The sequence below is a fragment of the Phodopus roborovskii genome, unplaced genomic scaffold, assembly GCF_943737965.1.
Source record: "Phodopus roborovskii unplaced genomic scaffold, PHOROB, whole genome shotgun sequence".
In the NCBI taxonomy this organism is placed as follows: Eukaryota; Metazoa; Chordata; class Mammalia; order Rodentia; family Cricetidae; genus Phodopus; species Phodopus roborovskii.
This window is the reverse complement of record NW_026126651.1, coordinates 1,913,120-1,937,665: the sequence shown is the minus strand read 5'-3', so window position 1 is coordinate 1,937,665 and position 24,546 is coordinate 1,913,120. Positions and strand designations below refer to the sequence as shown.

Below are 24,546 nucleotides of genomic sequence, written 5' to 3'. Positions count from 1 at the left end.
GCTCCGCTAGTGCTCCGTCGCTCTCTCTCTCTCTCTCTCTCTCTCTCTCTCTTTTTTTTGCATTTGCACGGGATTGTGGGAGGAAGCGGAGCGCAGCCAGACACCCCGCCGCCCGCCCCCCTTCCCCTCCCCCTCCCCCAGCCGCCTTGTGCAAAGATGGCTGCACCGTGAGCGCAGAGGAGGAGGAGGCGGCGGCGGCGGCGGCGAAAGAGCGAGCACCCAGCGCCTGCACCCACTCCGGGGCCGTCCGGGACGCCCCCTCCCGAGCGCGCGTCCCCCTTCTCTTTTGCAAGCGCCGGGGCAAAGGCGGAGACAGCGGGGTCCCTCCTCCCCCCTTTCCCTCCTCCAGGGGGAACCCCCCCTCCTCGGCTCAGCGGCTGCACCCCTCCTTTGCCCGCCCCTCCGTCCCTGCCCCCTCCCTCCCCCGCCCGGGGCCTTCCCGGGCCTTCGGTGGCCGCAAAGAGAAAAAAAAAAGAGAGAGAGAGAGAGAAAGGGAGGAAAAAAAGCAGCGGAGGGAGCGGCGGCGGAGGAGAGCGCGCGCGCGCCCCCTCCTTTCCCCCTCCCTCCCCCTCCCCCCAATTTCCACCGCGGCCAATTCATGGACAGGAACTACCCCAGCGCCGGCTTCGGGGACCCGCTCGGCGCCGGGGCGGGATGGAGTTACGAGAGGTCAGCGAAAGCTAGGTAAGAAGCTGAGGGGGACCTGGAGAAACGGGCCAAGAGATGGGGGTTCCTTTCGGGCCTGGGCCTGGGGCCCGCCCGGCGACGCGTGCACCGCCAACTCCCCCTCCGGCTTTTGCAAGGGAGCGGCCTTCTTTGGGTTTGTAACAACGCCGCCGCCCCAGTTTGCAAATTGCAAACTCCGCCAAAGCCAGCTCCGGCTTGCAAAAGAGAAACGAAGCAGGCAAGGCGCAAAAACAAATTCGAACCGGGAAGGCCTTGGGAAGATGGGAAGGATTGGCAATGCAAGGCCTGGACTTGCCCCCCATCTTTGGATTCCCGGCTTGCTGACCCCTCCCCCTGGGCGCCCCTGGCTCTGCAGCTGCAAAGGTGGGAGGAAAGGAGAATTAGCTTGCAGGCCTGGGGGGGCGCGCACCCCCTCCCAGGTCCTATTGTTCCGGGGCTGCGTGAGGCTGGGCCACTCGGGCCCTCCTCCCCCCAAGAAATTCCGCGCGCAGAGTGGGCACGGGGCCCCGCCCCCTTCTTAAGCTGGTTTCTGTGTGTTGGGGGGGTCCTGGGATTAGGGACACGCCCCCTTTTGCTCCCCACCTTCCTCAAAGCTGAGAACCCTGGTTGATGGTGCACTGTTTGCCCTCTGGTCCGGGGCCACGGGATTGGGCCCTTGTAGGGGCTGAGTAGGATCTTTTCCTCGTCTGTGTTTGCGTGTGTGAGCGTGGGTCTTTTCACGCGTGGCTAGCGGCATGCTCGTCTGTGAGCCTGCCTCTTGTTTAATTTGTGTTGGAGCCCTCACTCTTCGCCTGCCCTTCAGCCCCTCCCCCTCTACACTTGGGTCTCCCCAGCGAGTACAATTTTTTCGAGTGGGACTTGACACTCAGGACCTCTTCTTCCCCCCTTGTGAATTAAACTCTTGCGTGTACATGCACCTGGCTCTGCTTCAGCCCCCTGGGGATGAACCCAATCCATGCCAGCACTGGTACCTGGGACTTTCCCGGGGTCCTGTCCCCTCTCCACCTTCCCATTTGGGACACATGCTGCCTCCTGCTCTGTCTTGGCTGGGATCCTTTCCCTAATACAGGGTCTGTGCTGTTCCAGCGGGGCCTGGGATGTCCATGTGTCCTTGCAGGGTTGGACCTTTCGTTGTGGCGTGTGTGTGTGTGTGTGTGTGTGTGTAGGGGAGGGTTCCAGGAGAGGATCGCGCCTTTCACTTTGGCCATTGTAGACTCTTCCCCTGACTTGCCCTGTCCCTGCATGCCTGTGTTTGCAAACGTGGGACTCCTAAGGATTCCAGAATAGGGTCGTTTTTTGTGCTGCCCCCATGGAGCAACTGGATACCCTGGTGTGCTATCTCAGGGATCCTTGGAGTAACACCTCCATTCAAGTGGGAGGTTCCCTCTTCCCAGAGGATAGCTTGAGAGGCGATTCTGACATCTCTCTCTTGCTCTCAGCTTGGTCTATGGCAGCTCCCGGACCTCGCACCCAGAAACCGACATCTTGCACCGCCAGGCCTACGCGGCCCCCCACCCACTACAAAGCTATGCCACCAACCACCACCCTGCAGGTACGGGCCCCCATCCCGGAGGGCTGGGGCGGTCCGCCCTCCAAGACACCTGATTGGTTGCTGAAAGTTCCGCCCCCTGCTAATTGGCCTTGCCCGTGGTCCTGGCCCTCGTTTTTTGCCACTTCTCCTCTGATTGGTTGCCTTCGAGCTGCTGGTCCCTGCTGCATTTTACACCGGATTCGTCAGGCCCTTTATGAGTCCGCCCCTTTCGCTCCTATTGGCTGCTACCCATCAGGGGCCCCCAAATCCCACCTTCTCTTCCAGGCTTTTCCTCCTCTTTCCAGCCCATCCCGGTCCTTTCTCTCCCTGTGAGTTTGCTTGACCCTCTTGGCTCCTTGGTTCCTTATTTTTTTTCCCTTATTGGCTCCAACTCTTTGGCCCGCCCCCTTTTTTCTTAGAGTAACCTCATCCGCCATGGCTGTGGCCTTGCCGCCCACACCTCTGATTGGTTCCCTTCCCTCGGATTTTTAAACCAGTCCTATTTGGCCCCTGGTTCTCCTGGATGGGTCTTTTCCTGCTTTCTGCCTCTTTTGCCTTTTTGCGGATACTTCCGTGGTGCTGGGAATCAAGCCTGGACCCTTACACTTAGCCACACCTTTCTTCCCTTCGTCCTTCCCTCCCTCCCCATCCCTCTCTTTTTTTAGTTTTGAGACAGGGTGTCACTAAGTTGCTCCGGTTGTCTTTGAAGGTCTGATGCTCCTGCCTCAGCCTCTTTGAGGACTGATAGAAAGGCGCAGTGTCGCGTTTGCTCGTCTGCTCTGCAGCCATTCTGTCCTACACTTGGTGTAGGGCTTTCTGTTCCCGTCTCTCCCGACCCCCAGCCTCCACACGGCCTGGCTGACCTGTCCTCTTGTGCCTTGCCAGGCCTCTCTGGACTTTTTGACACTGGCCTCCACCACGCAGGCTCGGCAGGGCCTGACGCCTCCGTCATGAACCTCATCTCGGCCCTGGAGTCTCGGGGCCCCCAGCCTGGCCCCTCCGCCTCGTCTCTCCTCTCCCAGTTCCGAAGCCCTTCCTGGCAAACAGGTACGTCTAGTGCTAGTTCCCAGGGGGCTGGGGAAGGGCTGTCCCGTGGTCCCCTCTGACCTGTGGCCTTCTCCTTCATCCCTAGCCATGCACACACCAGGCCCCACGGAACTCTTCATCTCTGGTGCCCTCCCGGGTTCCAGCACCTTTCCGTCCTCCTCTGCCCTGTCTGCCTACCAGCACCCTGCTTCCTTTGGCAGCCGCCCCTTCCCAGTGCCCTCATCTCTCAGCCTCCAGGACCCACCATTCAGTCCTCCTGCCAATGGGCTCCTGTCTCCCCACGACGTACTCCACCTGAAACCCTCGCAGGCACCCACCGTGCCCTCTTCGTTGGGTTTCGAGCGCCTGGCAGGGGGTGGTGTCTTAGGACCTGCTGGCCTTGGCACTGCTCAGACTCCCCCTTACCGTCCCGGTCCCCCAGATCCACCTCCGCCTCCCCGCCACCTCCCAACTCAGTTCAACTTGCTGGCTTCTTCTTCTGCTGCCACTGCTGGCGAACCGTCCTCCCCTCAACTCTACAACTTCTCGGGTGCTGCCCCGGGGCCGCCGCCTGAGCGGGCCCTGCCCCGACAGGACACGGTCATCAAACATTACCAGCGGCCAGCCAGTGCCCAGCCCCCACCCCCACCCCCAGCCCATTCCCTGCAGCACTATCTGAGCTGCGGAGGCAGCTACCCCTCCATGGGCCACCGGGCCAGCCTGGCTTGCAGCCCTCTAGGAGGCGGGGAACCTTCTCCAGGTGCCGGGGAACCTAGCAAGGGCGGGCCCAGTGGAGCCACAGCCGGAGCAGCTGGCCGGGCCACCGGCCCCGAGACTGCCGGGGCCGGTGGGGCTGGGGGTGCAGGTGGCTACCGCCCTATTATCCAGTCCCCTGGTTACAAGACAAGTAAGGGGGGTTATGGGCCAGCCACAGGGGCCGCCAGCAGGCCTCCGCCACCGAGATCTACCGCCACACCCAAATGTCAGAGCCTGGGTGGGCCGGCTGCTTATGCTGCTGGAAAAGCCTCTGGGGCCGGAGGGGCTGGGGGCCAGGCATATTCTCCTGGTCAGCCCCAAGGGCTTCTGGGACCCCAGGCCTATGGGCAAGGGTTTGGAGGGGGTCAAGCACAGGACTTAAGCAAAGGCCCTAGCTACTCTGGCGGGCCCCCGCAGCCCCCCAGCGGTCCCCCACCCCCTGGCCTAGCTACCTGTCAGAGTTACTCTCCAGACCAGCTTCAGGGTCAGCTCTATGGAGTACAGGGTGAGCCTTACCCTGGGCCTGCTGCCCATTCACAGGGACTCCCCACAGCCAGCCCCTCCCTTAGCTACAGTACTGGCCACTCTCCAGCTCTCTCAGGCCATGGAGGTGGCTGGGGACCCAGTTCTCTGGGAGGTGGTGGAGAGGCTAGCCCATCTCACATCATCCGACCCCTCCAGTCACCGCCTGCTACTGGCCGCCCTCCTGGCGTCGGCTCTCCAGGAGCCCCCGGCAAATACTTAAGTTCGGTCTTAGCTTCAGCTCCATTCCTGGCACCCCCTGGGGCCAGCGGCTACGCAGCTGGAGCAGGCGGCTACAAGGGAAAAGGAGACGGCTCAGAGCTGCTTGCTGGTCCTGGTGGTGCTACCACTGAGCGTACAGAAGATGAAGAGTTCTTGATTCAGCACCTGCTTCAAGCACCCAGCCCACCTAGGTCCTCGGGGGCAGATGGCTTGGTGGGCGAGGACGGGCCGGCTGATGGCTCTAAGGGACTTGGGGGCAGTGGTGGAGCTGGAGGACCGCCAGGTACACCATATGAATTGGCCAAGGAAGATCCCCAGAGGTATCACCTGCAAAGTGTCATCCGGACCAGTGCCAGTCTCGATGAGGGCGCCACGGCTGCACTGGAGCTGGGCCTGGGGAGGATGAAGGAGAAGAAGAAGGGGCCAGACCGGGGTGGTGAGACCCCCGAGGGGCTAGCCACCTCAGTTGTTCACTATGGAGCAGGCGCCAAGGAGCTGGGAGCCTTCTTGCAGAAGAGCCCGCCGCCGCCCACGGCCCAGCCCACCCAGGCCACGCCCCATGGCCTCCTCTTGGAGTCTGGAGGGCCTGACCTTCCGATGGTGCTGCCTCCGCCTCCCCCGCAGCTGCTACCTTCCGTGCTCAGCCACGCCCCCAGCCCCTCGCCCAGTGCGCCCAAAGTTGGTGTCCACCTCCTTGAGCCAGCCTCCCGGGACGGGGCTCCCCAGCCGCCGCCGCCGCCGCCGCCGCCTATACCTCTGCAGCTTGAAGCCCACCTTCGCAGTCATGGCCTCGAACCCACAGCCCCGAGTCCTCGCTTACGACCAGAGGAGAGTCTGGAGCCTCCTGGAGCCATGCAAGAATTGCTCGGGGCTCTGGAGCCATTGCCACCAGGGCCTGGGGACACTGGTGTGGGGCCGCCCAGCTCAGAGGGCAAGGATCCTGCAGGTGCCTACCGAAGCCCCAGCCCTCAAGGAACCAAGGCCCCACGGTTCGTGCCCCTCACATCTATCTGCTTTCCTGACTCATTGCTTCAAGACGAGGAGCGGAGCTTTTTCCCCACCATGGAGGAGATGTTCGGTGGAGGGGCAGCTGATGACTATGGCAAGGCTGGGCAGACCGAAGATGATGGAGACCCTAAGACTGGTGCAGGTCCACCTCCTGGCCCCACCGCTTATGACCCCTATGGACCCTACTGCGGAGCCCGGGCATCTGGAGCGGGGCCAGAGACTCCAGGCCTGGGCCTGGATCCCAACAAACCCCCTGAGCTTCCCTCCACAGTCAATGCAGAGCCACTGGGCCTGATCCAGAGTGGGCCACACCAGTCGGCGCCGCCACCGCCACCACCGCCGCCACCACCTGTCTCCGAGCCCAAGGGTGGCCTCACCTCACCCATCTTCTGCTCAACCAAGCCAAAGAAGCTGCTGAAGACATCCTCTTTCCACCTGCTGCGCCGTCGAGACCCTCCCTTCCAGACACCCAAGAAGCTGTATGCACAGGAGTATGAGTTTGAGGCTGACGAGGACAAAGCCGATGTGCCCGCAGACATCCGCCTAAATCCAAGACGCCTGCCTGATCTGGTGTCTAGTTGTCGCTCCCGACCAGCCCTTTCGCCACTGGGTGATATAGACTTTTGCCCACCCAACCCTGGTCCTGACGGCCCTCGGCGCCGAGGCCGCAAGCCCACCAAGGCAAAGCGTGATGGTCCTCCCCGACCCCGGGGGAGACCCCGGATTCGTCCACTGGAGGGCCCTGCCATTGCAGGGCCAGCCTCAGCCTCTTTAACCACTGATGGGGCCAAGAAACCTCGGGGCCGGGGAAGGGGCAGAGGCAGGAAGGCTGAGGAAATGGGAAGTACTCGGTTGGAGCCCCTGAAACCACTTAAGGTGAGGGGGACTGGGTCCTGGAAGGGTTGGGCTGGAGCATCTGAGGTTGAAGGTGGCAGGGTACTCTAGGCATTGGAGTTGAGGTTACCTCATTAAAAGCACTAGACAGGTGGAATTCCGGTGACTCTAGGAGATAGAATATTGTAATGTATTGCTCATAGGAAGTGTGTTAGGACCGGGTGTTTTGTTTTTTGTTTTTTTTTTTATCTTTTTCTCTTTGGAATAGGGTTTGAGACAGGGTCTCTGTGTAGTTTTGGCTGGCCTGGAATGCACTCTGTAGACCAGACTGGCCTTGAACTCACAAAGATCTGCCTACCTCTGCCTCCTGAGTGCTGGGACTAACGGTGTGCATCGCCGCCATCCGGCTGGACCCAGCTTCTAAAGTCTTAAACATGGAAGGGTGGGTTGGGCATCCAGATCCCCTGTGCCCGAATACTATGGAAGGTCTGGGTACTGGAAGGAAGTGTTGGCCTGGCCTCCTACCATTTAAATAAGGTCAATTGGATTGAAACCCAGGGCTCTCAGCCTGGTGGAAGGAGTTGGACGTGGTTTAAAGTGAGGGGCTATGGAACTCCAGGGTCTCAGACTTGGAAGGATAAAATATGGACCCCTGGATCTGAGGGAGGAGGCCTGGGGCTTGGGCCCCTGGACCTTGATTCTTTGCTATCCCCATGTCTAGATCAAGCTGTCTGTGCCCAAGGCTGGTGAGGGTCTGGGAGCGCCTTCCAACGATGCCGTCTCGGGTGTAGACCACAATAGCCTGGATTCCAACCTGACCCGGGAGAAAATTGAGGCCAAGATCAAGGAGGTAGAGGAGAAGCAGCCGGAGATGAAGTCAGGCTTCATGGCCTCTTTCCTCGACTTTCTCAAGTCAGGCAAGCGGCACCCACCGCTCTACCAAGCCGGCCTGACTCCTCCGCTAAGCCCTCCTAAGAGCGTGCCAGCCTCCGTGCCCACCCGAGGCCTGCAGCCCCACCCACCCACCGTGACGCACTCTGCACCTTCTGGTCCTTTTGGCCTGGGGGGCGCATTAGAGGCTGCGGAGAGTGAGGGCCTAGGACTGGGCTGCCCTTCACCGTGCAAGCGACTGGATGAAGAGCTGAAGCGGAACCTGGAGACGCTGCCCTCTTTCTCCTCTGATGAAGAAGACTCTGTGGCCAAGAACCGAGACCTACAGGAAAGCATCTCCTCGGCCATCTCTGCCCTGGATGACCCACCACTCACGGGGCCTAAGGATACTTCCACACCAGAGGAGCCACCCTTAGGCGCTGGACCTACAGTCTCGGGTCCACCCCCTCTCCCAAGCCTGCCCAGCACCAACAGCAATGGCACGCCTGGTGAGTTCTCAGGTGTTCTGGGGATGAAGTGATCAGCAGACAGGTTACGTGTTACAAGGTTTTCTGTTGTGTAGACAAACACACGTGGCAAAGGTGATTTCCTGAGAGACAAAAACAACAAAAAAATTCAAAAATGCTTCTGAGAAGGAACATCCTTTATAGTTCTTCCTTTTTTTCTTTTCGTTGTGACTGGGTTTCTGTATATCCTTGGCTGTCCTGGAACTCGCTCTGTAGACCAGGCTGGCCTCGAACTCACGGAGATCCACTTGCCTCTGTCTCCCGAGTGCTGGGATTGAAGGTGTGAACCACCTGGCTGGAGCTTTTTTTCCCCCCAGACAGGGTTTCTCTGTGGCTTTGGAGCCTGTCCTGGAACTCGCACTGTAGACCAGGCTGGCCTCGAACTCACAGAGATCCACCTGTCTCTGCCTCTGCTGGAACTACAGGCATATGTCACCACACAGAACATCTTTTCTTCATGAGCTCAGAAATGCTGTAAGAATTGCAGCGCCTGGTACTGGGCCCCAAGATGCTGGAGACAGAATAGGGTGTAAGTGATAGGGACAGGTAATGGGGCAACAGAAGTTTTAGGAACTGTTAAGGAATAGGAGCCTCAGAAGTACTCTGGGGAGTCAATAGAGAGAGGCCTGGGTGTGGTCAGGGCTAGGTAGGGTCCCTGCCTAGAATCCACCAGGCAAGGGGCTCATGGTGTTTACCCTAATGAGTGAAAAACCTGGGTTCTGTCCTTAGTACTATGAAAAAGTAATGGGAGGCTGCGGTGGCTCTAGAGGACCCAGGTTTGGTTCCCAGCACCCACACCCAGCAGCCTGTAATTCTAATTCCAGAGGATCTCTGTAGGTAGCTGTGCACACACGGGAACTAGGCAGATGTGGGTGGCATTATAATCTGAGAACAGATGTGGGAGGGGTTTGTATAAGATGGTGAATGTCCTAGGAGGGCTGAGGACTTGAGAGTCACAGAAGGGATAAGGTAGAGTTAGGAGGTAGCAGGGTGTGGAATGAGAGAGCTAGACAAGGGCTTCAAGGGCTTGGAGAGACAGCCCAGGATTGACGAGGGCCGTAGGGGCTCTGAGATCCGAAGCTACAGTCAGTGGTGGTCTCATGAAGTGCGGCCTCTGCAGGAGAGAGTCATCTGCTCTCCCGTCCACCTTTAGTGACACCTAAGAACACTTGTTGATTTGCTGGGGGCTAAGTGGCAGTTAGGGGCGCAAGGGTTTGTGTTGTTAGAGCTGAGCATAGTGGCACATAACTCATTCTAACTAGCATTTGAGGTGAAGGCCAGCCTGGGCTACACAGGGGAAATCCAGAGCAGACCACATATCTGATTCCCCCTCTCTGTCGCTCTCTCCCCCCCCCCCAGAGCCCCCTCTGCTGGAAGAGAAGCCCCCGCCCACCCCGCCTCCTGCCCCAACGCCTCAGCCTGCCCCACCCCCGCCCCCACCCGCAGTCCCAGCCACGCCCTCACCTGCTCCCCTGGTGACTCCTGTGGCTAGTTCACCTCCTCCACCGCAGCCCCCGCCTCCACCAGCACTGCCCTCACCGCCTCCACCACCCCCGCCAGCTCCCACAGTTGCCCCTCCAGTTGCCCCTCCAGAGGAGCCTGCTGCCCCATCCCCAGAGGAGCCTGAACCTCCGGATGCCCGGCCTCTGCACCTTGCCAAGAAGCAGGAGACAGCAGCTGTGTGTGGGGAGACAGACGAGGAGGCCGGGGAGAGCGGCGGCGAGGGCATCTTCCGGGAGCGGGATGAGTTCGTCATTCGCGCGGAGGACATCCCCTCGCTCAAGGTGAGTCTTGGCGTTGTTGGCACACAGAGCCCGCTGAGTGTCTTACTGTCACTGATTGAGCAGCAGGTGAGAGGCAGGCCAGTCTGGGTGAGAGCATGAGCTGGGGTGACATCCAGCCTGCCCCCTCTGTGACCTCCCGAGCCCTCCTGGGCTTCGTGCAGTGTTGCAGTGTTTCGGGCTGCGTTGTCTGGCCAAGGCTGGGTGTTCATACACATTCACAAGACGGTGTGACAAAGCAGAATGACAGTAGTGTCTGCCTCCCCACCCCCAGAGCTACATGACTTCTCAAGCCGTGGGCTCGTGACAGATTTATAGGGCCAGGCATTGGTTTCCCCCCCCCCCCCGTGAAGCAGGCATCAAGTACAATCAGAGCAGTCGCTTGCCTCTTGCCGCTAATGTAGCAAGTGGGCACATTTCTGCCTGGCAGGTCAGTATTGTGGAATTTAGGATTCAGAATTCATCACTTGGTAATTCTATTTCTTGAGGATTTTCTACCAGAGGGGATCCAACTAGAGTATATTCTTTTCCATTTACATACGTGACGTCAACCTAATGCAGGTACGTGTAGCTTGCACGTAGCATAACAGCTATTTCCTTATAGATGCTCCCTGTATGTCAGGCTGAGTTAAACTTCTCTGTATGATAGTCTTGGCTGTCCTGGAACTCACTGTGTAGACCAGGCTGGCCTCTAAATCGCAGATTTCCGCCTGCCTCAGCCTGGCCAGTGCTGAGTTTTACATTCTTGGTGTATAGAATTGGCCCTGCTAGTGTCAGTCTGTCGGTCTGTCACCTCCACCTCTGTGGGGATTGTCACAGGAGAATCCTAAATCCAAGACCTTCCTATGCTACGGCCTGGAAAATATAGTGAAGAATTGAATACAAAACAGGCTGGGAATGTAGCTCGTGGTGGTACACCTGTCTATGGATGGGCACCATCAAGGACAGGGTCTCGCTTTGAGCTCTGCCTAGTCTGTCTCTCATTGGTAGGCCAGGGTGACCTCAAACTTGCAGCAATCCTCCTGTCCCAGCTTCATGACTACAGTACTGCGGATGCATACCACCACGCTTGGCCACAGATCAGTTTTGTTTTCTTGTTTGCTTTTCTTTGTGACAGGGTCTCTAGAGCCCTGGCTATCCAGGAACTCACTGTGTAGACCAGGCTGGCCTCGAACTCACAGAAATCCACCCGCCTCTGCATGCACCACAATGCCTAGCTTCTAGTTTTATAAATAAAGACCAACTTCCTGTCTGGCTTGCTCCCAAAAAGGTTGGGTGGCCTCTAGGATGTTTGGATCACAGGCATATCTGGCTGAAACAGGGGTAAGAGGACCCTGAAGGCATGGCCAGCAATTGAGTACTTGCCTAGAATCCCCCAGTGAGGAGCTGAGCGTGCAGCTCCGTGGTAATGTGTTGGTCAAGAATCTGTTTGGTTCTGGGCATGGTAAGGCATGTCGGCTGTTCCCAGGAAGCAGAGCTGGTACTCATCTGGCTGCCATCTCTGTTGCTGGCACAGGGAGGCTGTTCTGCGTGTTGGGATTATGCATTACCATTGTGCACATTAGATTGTGTCAAATCTTGACTGGTTCATTCTGCGGTACACATGGCTATTGGGTTGAATTTATGACAAAGGCAAAAAACTGTTAATAAGAATCTTTTGTGATCTAATGATTTTAGTGTTTGTTTTGTTTTTGTAGTAGGAGTTGGGCGGGGGATGGGGTGGGGGTGGGGGGGATGGGTCATTTTATAAGGGCACACCCTACAGGTAAGGTCTCACTGGTTTACCTAGGCTGGCCTGAGCCGCACTTGTGGATAATCTAGGCAGATCTGCAAGCTTTCCACAGCTCTCCTGTTAGGTGTCTCCTGATCCTGGTGAACAGGGCTTCAGCCACCCATCTTACAGACCAAGAAAGCCAGTGGGCCTTGGGCAGGGGCCCATCCACTGACTGGGGCTGGGACAGGAGCCAGGGCCATCCATCTGATACTGTTTCCCAGCTGGTGTGGGGTAGGGAAGGGGCCAGATGAGGACTCAGATGCTTAAAATAATGTGCGATTGTGAGCAGTGGCAGGGAACACAGAGCCCTGAGGCAATAATACCTCTCGTTAGTGTTGAACTCCTGGAGGTGAGCAGGGAGGGTTTCTCTTGCACCCCATTACTGGACGCCATTGCCCCTCCCCTTAGGCTGTCACATCGTCAGCCTCAGCCTCAGTCACAGCTGATGGAGTGCGTGGATAATGCTCACATGACCTGGCCTATCCTGGTCTCTGCAGCCCACACCCAGAAGGTGCTGGAAACATTGGCTGTGTTGCTGTGATCCTGGGCTGGCTTTTACTACAAGGCTTGGCAAATACTCAATAAAATACAGGCCGGGCGGTGGTGGTGCACGCCTTTAATTCCAGCACTCAGGAGGCAGAGGTGGGCCAGGCGTGATGGTGGTATGAACCTGTGATCCTACCACTTGGGAAGCGGAACCAGTAAGGTCAGAAGTCGAGGTCATCCTCAACTAATGTAACAGAGAGACTTGAGTCCAGCGTGGGCTCCATGCGATTTTATCTCAAATGATGCAGAAGCTAGGGAGGTGGCTCAGTTGGTAATCCCTTGTAAGCTGGGGACCTACTGAGCTCCATCCCACAAGCTCCCTGGTGGTGTGCATACTTGTAATCCCAGTGTTTAGGGGGTAAGCAGAGAGACAGGTGGGTCCCTGGGGGCTCGTTGGCAAGGCAGTTGAGGACCAGAGTTTGATCGCTAGGACTCACAAGATAGAAGGAGAAAATATATTCCCACGAGTTACCTTCCCACCTCCTTCCTTATACCAGGGTGCATGTGTGTGTATACACACAAATGAACTTATATTTATTAGCCCAGTGGGATGGTTCATTGGGTAAAGGCACCTGTCCCAAAATCTGATGGCTTGAGTTCCCTTTCTGGGCCCGTCACTGAGGATTCCCCTGCTGAGCTGTATCCTAAGTCTGTGGATGACATTTTAAACTCATCACCCCAAGTGTAGAAAATTCAGGTGATTCAGGTGCTGGTGGCACACATCTTTATTCCCAGCACTGGGAAGCAGATGCAGGTAGATCTCTGTGAGTTCGAGGCCAGCCTGGTCTACAGAGCGACTTCCTGGACAGCCAGGACTGCACAGAGAAACCTTTGTCAGGGGTCGGGGAGTGTGGGGGGTGGTGTTCAGGTGACATTGGCCATTTGAATGTATTTTATTTAAGTCAAATATCTAAGGCAGGTATGGTGGCACACGCCTTTAATCCCAGCAGTGGGGAGGCAGAGGCAGGCAGATCTCTGAGTTCGAGGCCAGCCTGGTCTACAGAGTGAAGCTATATGGCTAGCTAGCTTCCAAGTCGGATGGTGGAGGATTGGTGACTGACTGCTTCACCGTCCTTGGTCCTTGTTTGTGAGAGGGAAACGACACCGTCACTCGGTGCCGTGGGAGGGATGCAATGCAAGGCCCCGTGTGAGAAGCGTGGCAGGCGTGAGGAAATACTAGCGTGAGGGGTTGGACCATGAGTGCAAGCTGGGGAGGGGCCAGCCTGGCCGGCATGGCTTCTGCTGGTGGACATACAGGAAGTGAGTGGGGCTAAGTTTCAGGCCTAAAGAGCCATGCGTTCATTGCTGCTGTCCATGACTGCCTTCCGGTTTGATTTTATTTTGTCATATGGTTTTGCTGTTGCTCTGAGGGGCCTTGAACTCTGACACACAAGAGATTTTCTTGCCTATCCAGGCATGGTGTTCCCTTGGGAGTCTGAGGCAAGATTACCACAAGTTGGAGGCGGAGTCGTCTACGCAGAGAGTTCCAGGCCACTGGGCCCAGCTAACCTTTCTTGTTAAATAGCATACGTGGGTGTGGGTAGCTCACCTGCTCACATTCCTGATGCTAATGGTAGGGCATGGCTTAGTTTATCACTGTCACATTCGTAGATAGTCCCGAGCCCAATCATTCTTCAGTGCCCGTTGTCCTGCAGTGAGCTGACTTGCTCAGTATGGGGTCCATGAGATGGGCAGCTTCCTAGTCAGCCACTGGGTGTGGTTGGTGATACAATTGACAAGAGAATCTGGAAGTACAGCGGATACAAGGATGTGATGTCTGGGCTCATCCCTGAAGAATGAAAATAGGAAGCTGTAGAGATGGTTTAGTGGCTAAGAGCAAGTGATTGATGCTCTTGGAGAGGGCCTGAGCTCAGTTCCCCACACCCACATTGTATTCCTTAAAGCCATGCAATTCTAACCCCAGAGGATGTCATGCCCTCTGCTGGCCTCCATGGGTACTGCACTTGAGTGCACATACCCACAGACAGATGCCTCGTCATAAAAATCAATAGTGAAGAATAGGGAGGGTGCTTTGGAGGGAGACCAAACCCCCAGTTGGGAAAAGAGCAGAGGGGGGGCAGAGAGTGTTGGTGCCCAATGAGGAGCCCCGCAGAACTTCCTGGAGGGCTGTTCAGAACCGCAACAGTGAGTTCTGTGTTCACACCGGTTAGCGAGAAAATCCATGGGCTCGGAAAGTGTGTGCCGTGTCTGCAAGCTTTGAGGGGTGTGATGCCTGTAGGGCAGGGTTTGGGATAAGGGGAGGACACAGGCTTTGGTTCCCCGCCAGACTAAAGGTCTGTGTTTGGGGTCTGCGGAGTACTTTGGAGCTGAGCAGAATGTGGTCTGAAATAGACTTCACTTTTGGGGGCCTGTGACCTGGCCTGTGACCTCACAGAGAAGGGGGAGTGAGGGCCAGCGGTAGCTTGGGGAAAAGGCCTGGGATTCAGGGCCCTTGCTTTGCCTCTGGGTGCCGCGTTAGCCAAGACCCTCCCTGTGCTTCCGAGTCAGAAGTTGTTAGAACCCTCCGCTACATGCGAGGGCCTGACTCAGGAATCAAGAAAACGAGGCTGTGGAGACAGACCTCACCAGGCTGAGTTGGCATTGTCACCGCTTGGCATGCCAATACCCACACTGTGCTGGCACTCAAAGAGGAGGCCACCACCAGATCCCAGATCTTGCTACTTCTGAGTCCAAAGTTAAAAGGCAGAGATGACTAAATCCGTGGCGGTTATCACACGAGTTCTTTTCGATAACTTTAACTGGAGGCTTTGAATGCAGCCTTCTTCCGCGGACTCCCAAATGCTGGCGCTGCAGGCATGCAGTACCACGCCTGCCTTCTTGGGGCCACTGAGTGTTTTGTGCCTGTGTGCCTGTATGTCATCCGTGGTCCCCTTCATGTGTTGCCAGGTGTAAAGCCTGTGCAATGGGATCCTAGTACTACTCGGGAGTGGAGGCTGTCAGACTCAAGGAGAGCCTGCTGTCCTTCATCTGGCAGCTTGAGGACATGGCTCATACCTGACACCTATGTGTTCTTGGCTTAACTCAGACTCCTGTCTGTTGTTGTTTCCTGAGCCTGGAGATGGAACCCAGGGAAGTGTGCCGTTGCCGAGCCATACTCCGTTCCCTCACGGGGGGTTCTAGGCAGGGGCTCTACCACTCAGCTGTACCCCCTGAACCCTACTCCTTGAGAGAGTGTCTTACTATGTGTCCTTGCCTGGCTCTGATCTCTCAATCCTCCTGCCTCAGCCTCCTAAGTGGCAGGAGGATTGTCCCACACCATCATGCCCATACCCCAGTCTGTTTATTTGTGTGTCTGTCTTGCTAGCTGTGTTTTGAGTGCCCTGTGGGATGGTGCCTTGTGGCTGTCACTGTCTCCTCAGACTGCTGTGCTAGATTCGGTAGCCTGGGTGGCTTACGGACAAACGCATGCTCACAGTTCTGGAGACTGTGAGTTCAAGCTTAGCCTGCAGCAGATTTGGTTTCTGGTAAAGGCTTCTTCTGGCTTCTAGATGGCTCCTTCAGGCTATGTCCCCAAAAGAAGGGGCCAGGTCGGTTGTTTTTCGCCCCTTTAAAGATTGTTTTATTTATGTGTATGTGTTTGTAAGTGTGTATTGTCTGTGTGGGCCCTCAAAGGCCAGCTAGAGTTGCAGGCATTTGTGATGCTTCTACCATGTCGTGGTAACTTAACCTGGGCCCTCTAGAAGAACAGTGTGCTCTCTCAACCAAAGAGCCATCTCTCCAGCCCCAACTTTTGTCTCTTAACCTAGTCCCGTAGATTTTTCTCTTTACGTTATCACAAGTTATTGATTAGTCATGTTTGGTTTTGGCTTTGTAACAAGAAGTAGTGAGATCTGGGGTCTATTACTGATGTCTGTTCTTAGTACCAGCTCCAGTATTGGCCTGCATGCTAGATAATGCCGGTGTAGTTTGCTTACACATAACTCGGGTTTTTTTTTAAATAACTCTGAGATCGGTCATGTGAGTACAGAGCAGGTGTTGTAGAGTCTGCTGAATAGAGGCACAGAGAGGGACTTGGCTAAAGTCACACACAGAGGTGAGGCAGGGTGCAGGTGTGGGAGACGGCGGTGGCTGTGAGTCTCTGCTGCTGGGAGGCTCTAGCAAATGCTCATGTATCACTAGTGGTGACTGGGTGTTCAGGGCTTCCCTTATGTAACAGTACGTTAAAACACTGTGCCTTAAGCAGAATAAGCCTACTTAAGAGTCAACAGGTGACTGGGCCATCCGAGATCCTGGGGAGGGGCCCCAGGAGGATGGCAGGCTAGCGAGACTATGTCTTAGATGGCTGGAGGTGTAGCTTTCATCAGTGATGGCCTGGGGGGTCAGCAGTGCCTCAGCTCTGGGGTCGGCACTGAGAAGAAAGAATGAACATTTTAACCAGTCACTAGGAAAACTCTGACTTCATGGTGAGGCTGAGGCCATCATGATACCGCCATGAGGGCAATGCTTATAGATGGGCCTTTGTTTTATTGTTGCCTGACGGGATAGCCTGCGGCAGCCTGACGGGATAGCCTGCTTACACTTGCGACAATCCTCCTGCCTCAGTTTCTTGAGTGAGCGACCATGCCTCTCCTGCTTATGTTTTTTCTCTGTGGAGACAGGCGAGCGGGGACAGGGATGAGGGTAACCTTGTAGGCCTCCCTGTTTGTTCTTCTCCTCAGCTGGCACTTCAGACTGGCCGTGAGCCTCCGCCCATCTGGCGTGTCCAAAAGGCCCTCCTGCAGAAGTTCACTCCAGAGATCAAAGACGGCCAGAGGCAGTTTTGCGCCACCAGTAACGTAAGCCTTTGGGGCGGGGTGCTCAGTACTGGGGTTGCTCTCCAGCATGACCCAGCCCAGGGTGGGAACCTCCATTTTGCAGAGGTGGGTTGGGAAAGCCTGCTGATTCTCACAGGCTTTGGTCTCTCCACAGTATTTGGGTTATTTTGGGGATGCGAAAAACCGGTACCAGCGCCTCTACGTGAAGTTCTTGGAGAATGTCAACAAGAAGGATTATGTGAGGGTGTGCGCTCGGAAACCCTGGCACCGGCCCCCTTTGCCAGTCAGGTACTGACAGAGACAGGGTCCCTGAGAGGAAGGGCGTGGGGCTTCCAGGAGATGGAGCCCTTCAGTGAGGGGACTAGAGCCAGGAGACAAGCTGGAAGGAGAGAGACCCTTAGTGCGAGGTGATAGCCCAGAGAGCGTACCCCAAGGAGAGAGCGTACCCCAAGGAGAAGGGAACAGGAACGGGGGAGGGGAACAGACAGAGAGGGGTGGCAGAGATCCGGGGTGGGAGGCAGAGACCCCCCCCTTCACTTGAGGAAGGCATGATGGGATACATTCAGGGCTCCTGCAGTGAGTCTTTAACCGGCTGATGGTAGTCTCTGTCCTTTCCCAGACGGTCTGGGCAGACCAAGGGCCCTACCCCTGTGGGGGGCAGCTCTGCACCGCCATCCAAGGCCCCAGCCCCACCTCCTAAGCCTGAGACCCCTGAGAAGGTAGCAACGGAGAAACCACCAGAACCGACACCTGAGCCTGCTGTGTTGGAGCCCCCCGCCCCAGAGAAGCCATCCCCACCCCGACCTGTGGAGAAGGAGAAGGAGCGAGAGAGGGTGACCCGTGGTGGTGATCGGCCTTTACGGAGTGAACGGGCCACCAGTGGGCGGCAGATGAGGACTGACCGGAGCCTGGCCGCAGGGCAGTCCACCACCGCCCGGCTGCCCAAAGCCAGACCCACGAAGGTGAAGGCCGAGCCTCCTCCCAAGAAGAGGAAGAAGTGGCTGAAAGAGGCCGTGGGTAACGCCTCAGCAGGCGGCGGGCCTGGGGGCAGCTCATCAGACTCCGAGTCCTCCCCTGGTGCTCCCAGCGAGGATGGTAAGTTCAGCAGCTGCAGGTAGGGGACCACCTAGGGAGGGGACGCTGGCCTTCAGGAGGGTCCAGGGTGTCACTCCGAGGGCTGTAGGTAGCCTCCACAAAACGGGGACAGAGGGGGTTGGTTCCCCAGTAATGGCAGAAGCTTCCAGTTAGCAGCCACAGTGACTTTCCTATGGAACGGTGTCTGTCTGCTAAGACCTTCGTACATAACTGCTTAATTTTCAGGGCATTCCTAAGAGGTAGGTAACTATCTAGAAGCCAGGCAGGGCTACATAAGAATATTGTATTAAGCTGGGCAGTGGTGGCCACACCTTTAATCCCAGCACTCAGAGGTAGATCTCTGTGAGGTCAGGCCAGCCTGGTCTACAGAACAAGTTCCAGGACAGCCAAGGCTATACAGAGAAACCCTGTCTTGGGGGGTGGGAAAAAAAACGACATTCTCAAAATAAAAATAAGGCTGAGATGTAACTCACTGTTTGGATCTTCTGTACTGCAGAATAAATGAATGAGTTACAGAATGTATAAATGAACAAATAAAATCTAAACACCGTGAAAAGACGAGAGAACAGACATGGGTGTGTGTGTGTGTGTCTGTCTGTCTGTCTGTCTGTCGTGGGTGCTCACTTTTTCCAGCAAACCCAACAGCACCTGTTAAGTTGAGTGATGGGTACTTGGATTTATCCCAGGTCTGTTCCTTAGACCTGGGGCAGGTGAGGGACCAGCCTCTACCCTGGAGCCCGGAGAGTGGTGTTTCTTCTGACTCCTTGGGTGACCCCGAGAAAGGGATGACCTTTTGTTTCCCTGTGAACTCACCTGTAGAATTGGTCCCCTAATGGGTCAGCCTGAAGAAGAGTCTTGCTTAGAATCGGCACTGCAAGGATTCTGTGCCACCTGGATACACTACTGTGTCCCCGATGTTCAGCGTGGCTACACCCATATGAGACAGGAGGATTGCCATGAGTGTAAAGGACTAGCCTGGATACGCTGAGTGTTCTAGTCTCTAGAATTACAACAACAGCCCTTCCCTGCTGGATTTGGATGAGGCAGATGCTCTGTTTCATATACCGTTTGTTTGGAAATGGCTAATATACACACCCACTTGCAAAGATTCTAGAAATGTGCATTATTTTGTGTGTATTTGTTTCTTGCGTTTATGTCATGTACCTATAGGCATATTTTTCTGTCTCACCAACCAGCTCCCAAATCACTACATAGAGACTTAATAGTTATGAAATCTCTGTAGATAGCGTAGGCTTGTTTTTTGTCCTTTTTTTTGGTTTTTCGAGACAGGGTTTCTCTGTGGCTTTGGGGCTTGTCCTGGAACTCACTCTTGTAGACCAGGCTGGCCTCAAACTCACAGAGATCTGCCTGAGGCTTGTTTTTTAACTAGCTCCTATAACTTAAATTAACCCATTCCTTTTAGTCTGTGGCCTGTCTCCCACGTGGCTTTACCTCTCTCCCATTTTGTGTCTGACTCATCCCACCTCTGACTGTCTACCCTGGCATCTCTGCCCTTCTTCCCAGCATTCTCTTTGCCAGGGAAATCCTGCCTAGCTATTGGCCGTTTAGCTTTTTATTAACCCAGTAGCACTGACACATCTTCACAGTGTACAAAAAAAGATTATTCCACGCCATGTGCCATGTGTATCCCTGGTACAGTGGAGGCCGAGGCCAGAAGAAGGCGCCGGATCCCCTGGAATTGCCATGTGCGTGCTGGGACCTCTCAAGAGCGGTTGGCGCTTTAAAGCACTGAGCAGACTCCAGCCTCAGTGTAGTTTTTGTTTTGTTTATTTTCGTCGTTTGAGACAGGGTTTCTTTATGTAACAGCCTGGCTGCCCTGGAACTCCATCACAGAGATCCGCCTGCCTCAGCCTCCTGAGTGCTGGGATCAAAGGCGTGCGCCACCACCGCCTGGTTCCAGTGTAATTTTAACTTAGTCTGTGTTCAACTATGAAAGCGATGGCTCATTGTGGTCCTCCACCTCGTGGCTTTTTCCTCCTCTTTTTCTTCTGTTTTCTCATTATTATTATTGTTGTTGTTGTTGTTTTGAGATGATCTTACGTAGCCCAGGCTGCCTGGGAACTTCCTATGTACTTGTTGGTGCCTCTTGAGTTTTCGATCCTCCCGCCTCCACCTCAGCATTCCAGTGCTGGTGGTACAGGCATACATCATCATGCCCAGTATTTGGTGCCAGAAGTGGAACCAGGGTCTTGTGTATACTAGGCAGGCACTCTATCGGCTCAGCTCCATCCTCAGAGCTCGTCTCTGTGTTCTGTGTTTTCTTTCAACTGAGTCTCACTCTGTACACCAGGCTGGCTTTGAACTCAGAGATCCGCCTGCCTCTGCCTCCCGGGTGGAAATAAAGGTGTGCATCACCACCGCTCTCTGCATATCTCTGTCTTTACTCAGTGTTTTGGTAACCAACTTGATTTCTGTGGGTTTCAGTGGAGCCACACTGAATTAGGCCCAGTTTACTGGCCCCAAATGATTGTCGCTCCATGTTCTTGTGACTTGGACTATACCATTGCAGACTGGACAGGCCAAGCCACTTCTTCCTGACTCAGTCATTGAGGCATCCTTAACAGGGTCTTGCCTGTGCCCTTTCAACTAGGGTCTGCACTGTGGGTGGGCCCTTGCCATTGAAAGTAGTGCATGTTGCACGGTAGCCCAGGGATAAGTCTGCCCTATCTCTCCCCAGAGCGGGCAGTTCCAGGACGGTTGCTGAAGACACGGGCCATGCGGGAGATGTACCGAAGCTATGTAGAGATGCTAGTGAGCACAGCCCTGGACCCAGACATGATCCAGGCCCTGGAAGACACGCATGGTGAGCTGCACCAGGGAGGAAGGCTGGACCTCAGAGGAGGGATGGAATTGTGGGCGGGACTGGTGTCCTGAAGCTCAGGGATGGGCTTGGGAGAATGTCTAGGGCCAGGGGAGGAGGGCTAGACCTACGGTTGGGTCTGGGGTTAAACACTGGGCACTTAGTCCTACAGAGGAATGCTGGGACCCGGGGAGGAGCTCCGATCCAGGACTTAGTAGTCTCAGGGAGAAGGGCGTCTGGGGACCCCAGCCTCTCCTCCCCTGTGACTGGCAGTCATCTTCTGACACCCCTGCTCTCCCGCAGATGAACTGTACCTTCCACCCATGCGGAAGATTGACGGCCTCCTCAACGAGCACAAGAAAAAGGTCCTGAAGCGGCTGTCACTGAGCCCGGCGCTGCAGGTGCGTGGGGGCCAGAATGAGGCTGGCGGAGGGCCCAGGTCGGGTGTGGGTGTCAGCCACGTGCGGCTCTTTGCCTACCTTCCCCAGAGGAGGAGGGTCATTGCTGCCCTGGGCTTGGTTGGGAGCTGGGAGCTGAACTGCAGAGATCTAGGGCTTCCCAGGAGGTCCAGAGGGAATGTTAGTGGAGCAGGGGCCATGCCTGGCACTCTGGTCTGGCCACCCTACACCTGGTTCCTGTCCATGTGAGACAGGACTCTGAAGTGCACTGTCATTTCCCTCTGGAGTGGCCCACTGTGCTGGATGGAGCATCCCAGGGCCACCTTCAGAATCTTGAGGTACACTGCTGACATGGCACTCAGGGTTCTAGTCCTAGACCATGGGGCTGGGGTGTGGCTCTAGTGTGGCTCTGTTGGTAGCGTGCTTGAGGCCCTGGGTTCCATCCCCAGAACTGCCTTACCCAGACATGGCGCATGCCTGACACCACTCGGGTTGTAAACATACCAAGCTAGTTGGGGTCTGGAAGAGGGTAGTCCTATTTGGATTATTTCAGATGGCTTTTAGATTGTCATTGAGAATTCTGGTATAGAATATTAGGTTGTCTTGGAGATGCCTGACAATGTGTTAGTCTCACTTGGAAAAGGTAGGGTAAACATTTTAGTCTGGGGGCTGGCAAGATGGTTCAGTGGTTAAGAACACTGACTGCTCTTCCAGAGGACCTGGGTTCAATTCCCAGCACCCACATGGCAGATCATAAATTGTCTGTAACTCCAGTTCCCGGGGACCCAACACCCTCACACAGACATTCATGCAGGGAAAAATACTAATGTACGTAAAATAAACATAAATTTTAAAAAATTTTAGTCTGAAGTTAAGGATTCTGTTTAATTCGTTCTTTATGGTTTGGCTTGGTTTGGTTTGTGTGAGACAGACCAGGCTATCCTTGAACTCACAGAGATCCATTTGCACGCGCGCACACACACACACACATACACACACACACACATACACACACACACACACACACACACACACACACACACACCTGTCTTCCCAGCTGTTTCATAGGCTGAGGCAGGAGAATCAAAACTCAAAGCCGTCCTGGGCCACGTCACAAGATGCAAAGTAGCTGTGTAGTGCCACACCCTGCAATCCCAGTCCTGGGAAGGAAGAGGCAGGTGACTCTTTGTGTTCAAGGCCAGCCAGGGCTATGTAGTGAGACCCCATCTTCAGGATTGGTAGAGTCTGCTTCTGCTTCTCCTGGGTCAGATGTTCAGCTGTTGTGCACAGTTCTGGGGTAGGTCAGGTTGGGACTGGCAATTAGAGCGCACAGTTTTAGTATATTTTGTGTGTGTGCGTGTTTGACCTTCAAGTATGTATGTATACCAGGTGTGTGTATTCCCTTTGAGGCCAGAAGAGGGCAGCAGACCTCTTGGGACTGAAATTACAGATGGTCGTAAGCCGCCCTGTAGTTGCTGGGTACCAAACCTGGGTATTCTGCAGCTTTTGACCCATCTCTCCAGACACCAATTTGTTTTTTAAATTTTATTTATTGGTGTGGGGTGTGCGTGTGTGTGTGGATGTGGTGTATGTGAGTGTGTGTGCTTCCACTGGAGAGTAGAAGCTGGCTTCAGATCGCCGTATCTGTGACTCCATGTGGGAGTTAGGAACTGAACCTGGGTCTCTGCCGTAGAGCACATAACTCGGGGTGTTACGAAACAGTAGGTAGAAATGTGGTGCTTGTGAGGTTTGAGGCCATGCTAGGAGCATAAGGCAGCCAGGCCTGGGAGGCAGTGAGGCCTGTCGTGGCCGAGGACCTGCGTGGTGGAGGAGTTGGGTGGTATGTGAGTCCAGGGAGGTGGCCACTGACCCCTTGGCTTTCCACAGGATGCCCTGCACACATTCCCACAGCTGCAGGTGGAGCAGACGGGGGAAGGCTCCCCCGAGGAGCGGGCTGTGCGGCTGCGGCCTGCGGGGGAGCCCTATAACCGCAAGACACTCAGCAAGCTTAAGAGAAGTGTGGTGCGGGCCCAGGTAGGCGTGACCCGGGAAGGGTGGCCCTGGGTGGAGTGCTGCTGGCCAGAGGATCTGAGTGTCTGCTCCTCTGTGTGCAGGAGTTCAAGGTGGAGCTGGAGAAGTCGGGGTACTACACCCTCTATCATTCTCTGCACCATTACAAGTATCACACCTTCCTGCGCTGCAGAGACCAGGTGAGCGCTGCCGGCCCCTAGCCCTCCTCCCTGGACCGCTGGTCTAGACTCGGTCGTCGTCCGTCTCAGGGCCCTGGTCCCACCCTCTCGGGCTTCCTGTCCCATCCCTCCCCTAGCCATTTCTTCCTGTGCAGCTTCCCCCTTCCCCCCCACAGACCCTAGCCATCGAGGGTGGCGCCGAGGACCTGGGACAAGAGGAAGTGGTCCAGCAGTGCATGCGGAACCAGCCGTGGCTAGAGCAGCTGTTCGACTCCTTCAGTGACCTTCTGGCCCAAGCACAGGCCCACAGCCGCTGCGGGTGACGGCACCCTACCTGGCCAGGACGGCACCTCCGCCGTGAACTGCGAACTGACAGAACTGTCCTCTGGAGCTGACTCCCTGTGCTCCTTCGCTGCCAGGAGGGAAGGGGCCGTCCTCAGCTGGGGTGTATCCACACAGCCCTCCCCTCCATCCCTCCTACGCCCACCCCCATTCATGTACAGAGAAATTATTTATATATATGTATAAATGTCTATTTAGTAACACTTGCCCTGGCCCCTGGCCCAGCCCTCCCAACACAGCCATCGCGTCTGCCCCTCCACTGTGTACATAATGTATAGGAGAATTCTATGTGTGGTCGAGAGAGAACTGGGGGACCCCTCCCTCTCAAGCTTCCTCCTCCAGGCCAACATCTTTGCTAAAGGCTGCTCCCCAAGGGCGTGTGGTGTTGGGTGGGAGGGGCCAAACATCTTGTGAATTATTTTTAATCTTATTTATTGTACATACGTAGGGTGGGGAGGGTTGGAGAGGGAGGGTGAGGAGGCTCCCCTCGCCCTGCCCCTCCTCTTCCTTTTCTACAGCATCTGTCCCCGTCCCCACCCCGCTTCCCTTTGTCTTCTCAACGTGGTTCTATTTTTTAATGCCTTTCTCTGTCCGGTCCCTGCTCCTCTCTGCCCTGACCCCTCCTCTCCCTGACCTCTTACTCTTGGGCGCTGTACAACTCACCTTGTATACACTGTGTACACAGAACCAGCCAAACGAAACCCAACAGCAACACTTTACCAGCAGGTTGGAGTGCTCTGTCTGCGGCGGTGGGGTGGGCCGGCGGTGGGGTGGGCCGGCCGGCGGTGGGAGCAGCGGGTTATCAACGGGACTCTGATGAAACCCACTCAGGTAGACAGCGT

At 55.8% G+C, this 24,546-nt stretch overlaps 1 protein-coding gene across 1 annotated transcript; it reads left to right on the top strand.

Annotated features, from left to right (window-relative positions):
• Positions 1-117: 117 nt before the first annotated feature.
• Prr12 (proline rich 12) lies at positions 118-23,907 on the top strand. Its single transcript, XM_051174399.1, has 14 exons — positions 118-684; positions 2,127-2,239; positions 3,104-3,265; positions 3,351-6,628; positions 7,308-7,965; positions 9,343-9,767; positions 16,764-16,880; positions 17,014-17,147; positions 17,479-17,954; positions 20,653-20,778; positions 21,079-21,176; positions 23,061-23,207; positions 23,288-23,383; positions 23,539-23,907. The coding sequence occupies exons 1-14, from the start codon at positions 599-601 to the stop codon at positions 23,683-23,685; spliced, it is 6,063 nt and encodes a 2,020-aa protein (XP_051030356.1). The 5' UTR covers positions 118-598; the 3' UTR covers positions 23,686-23,907.
• The last annotated feature ends 639 nt before the right edge of the window (positions 23,908-24,546 follow it).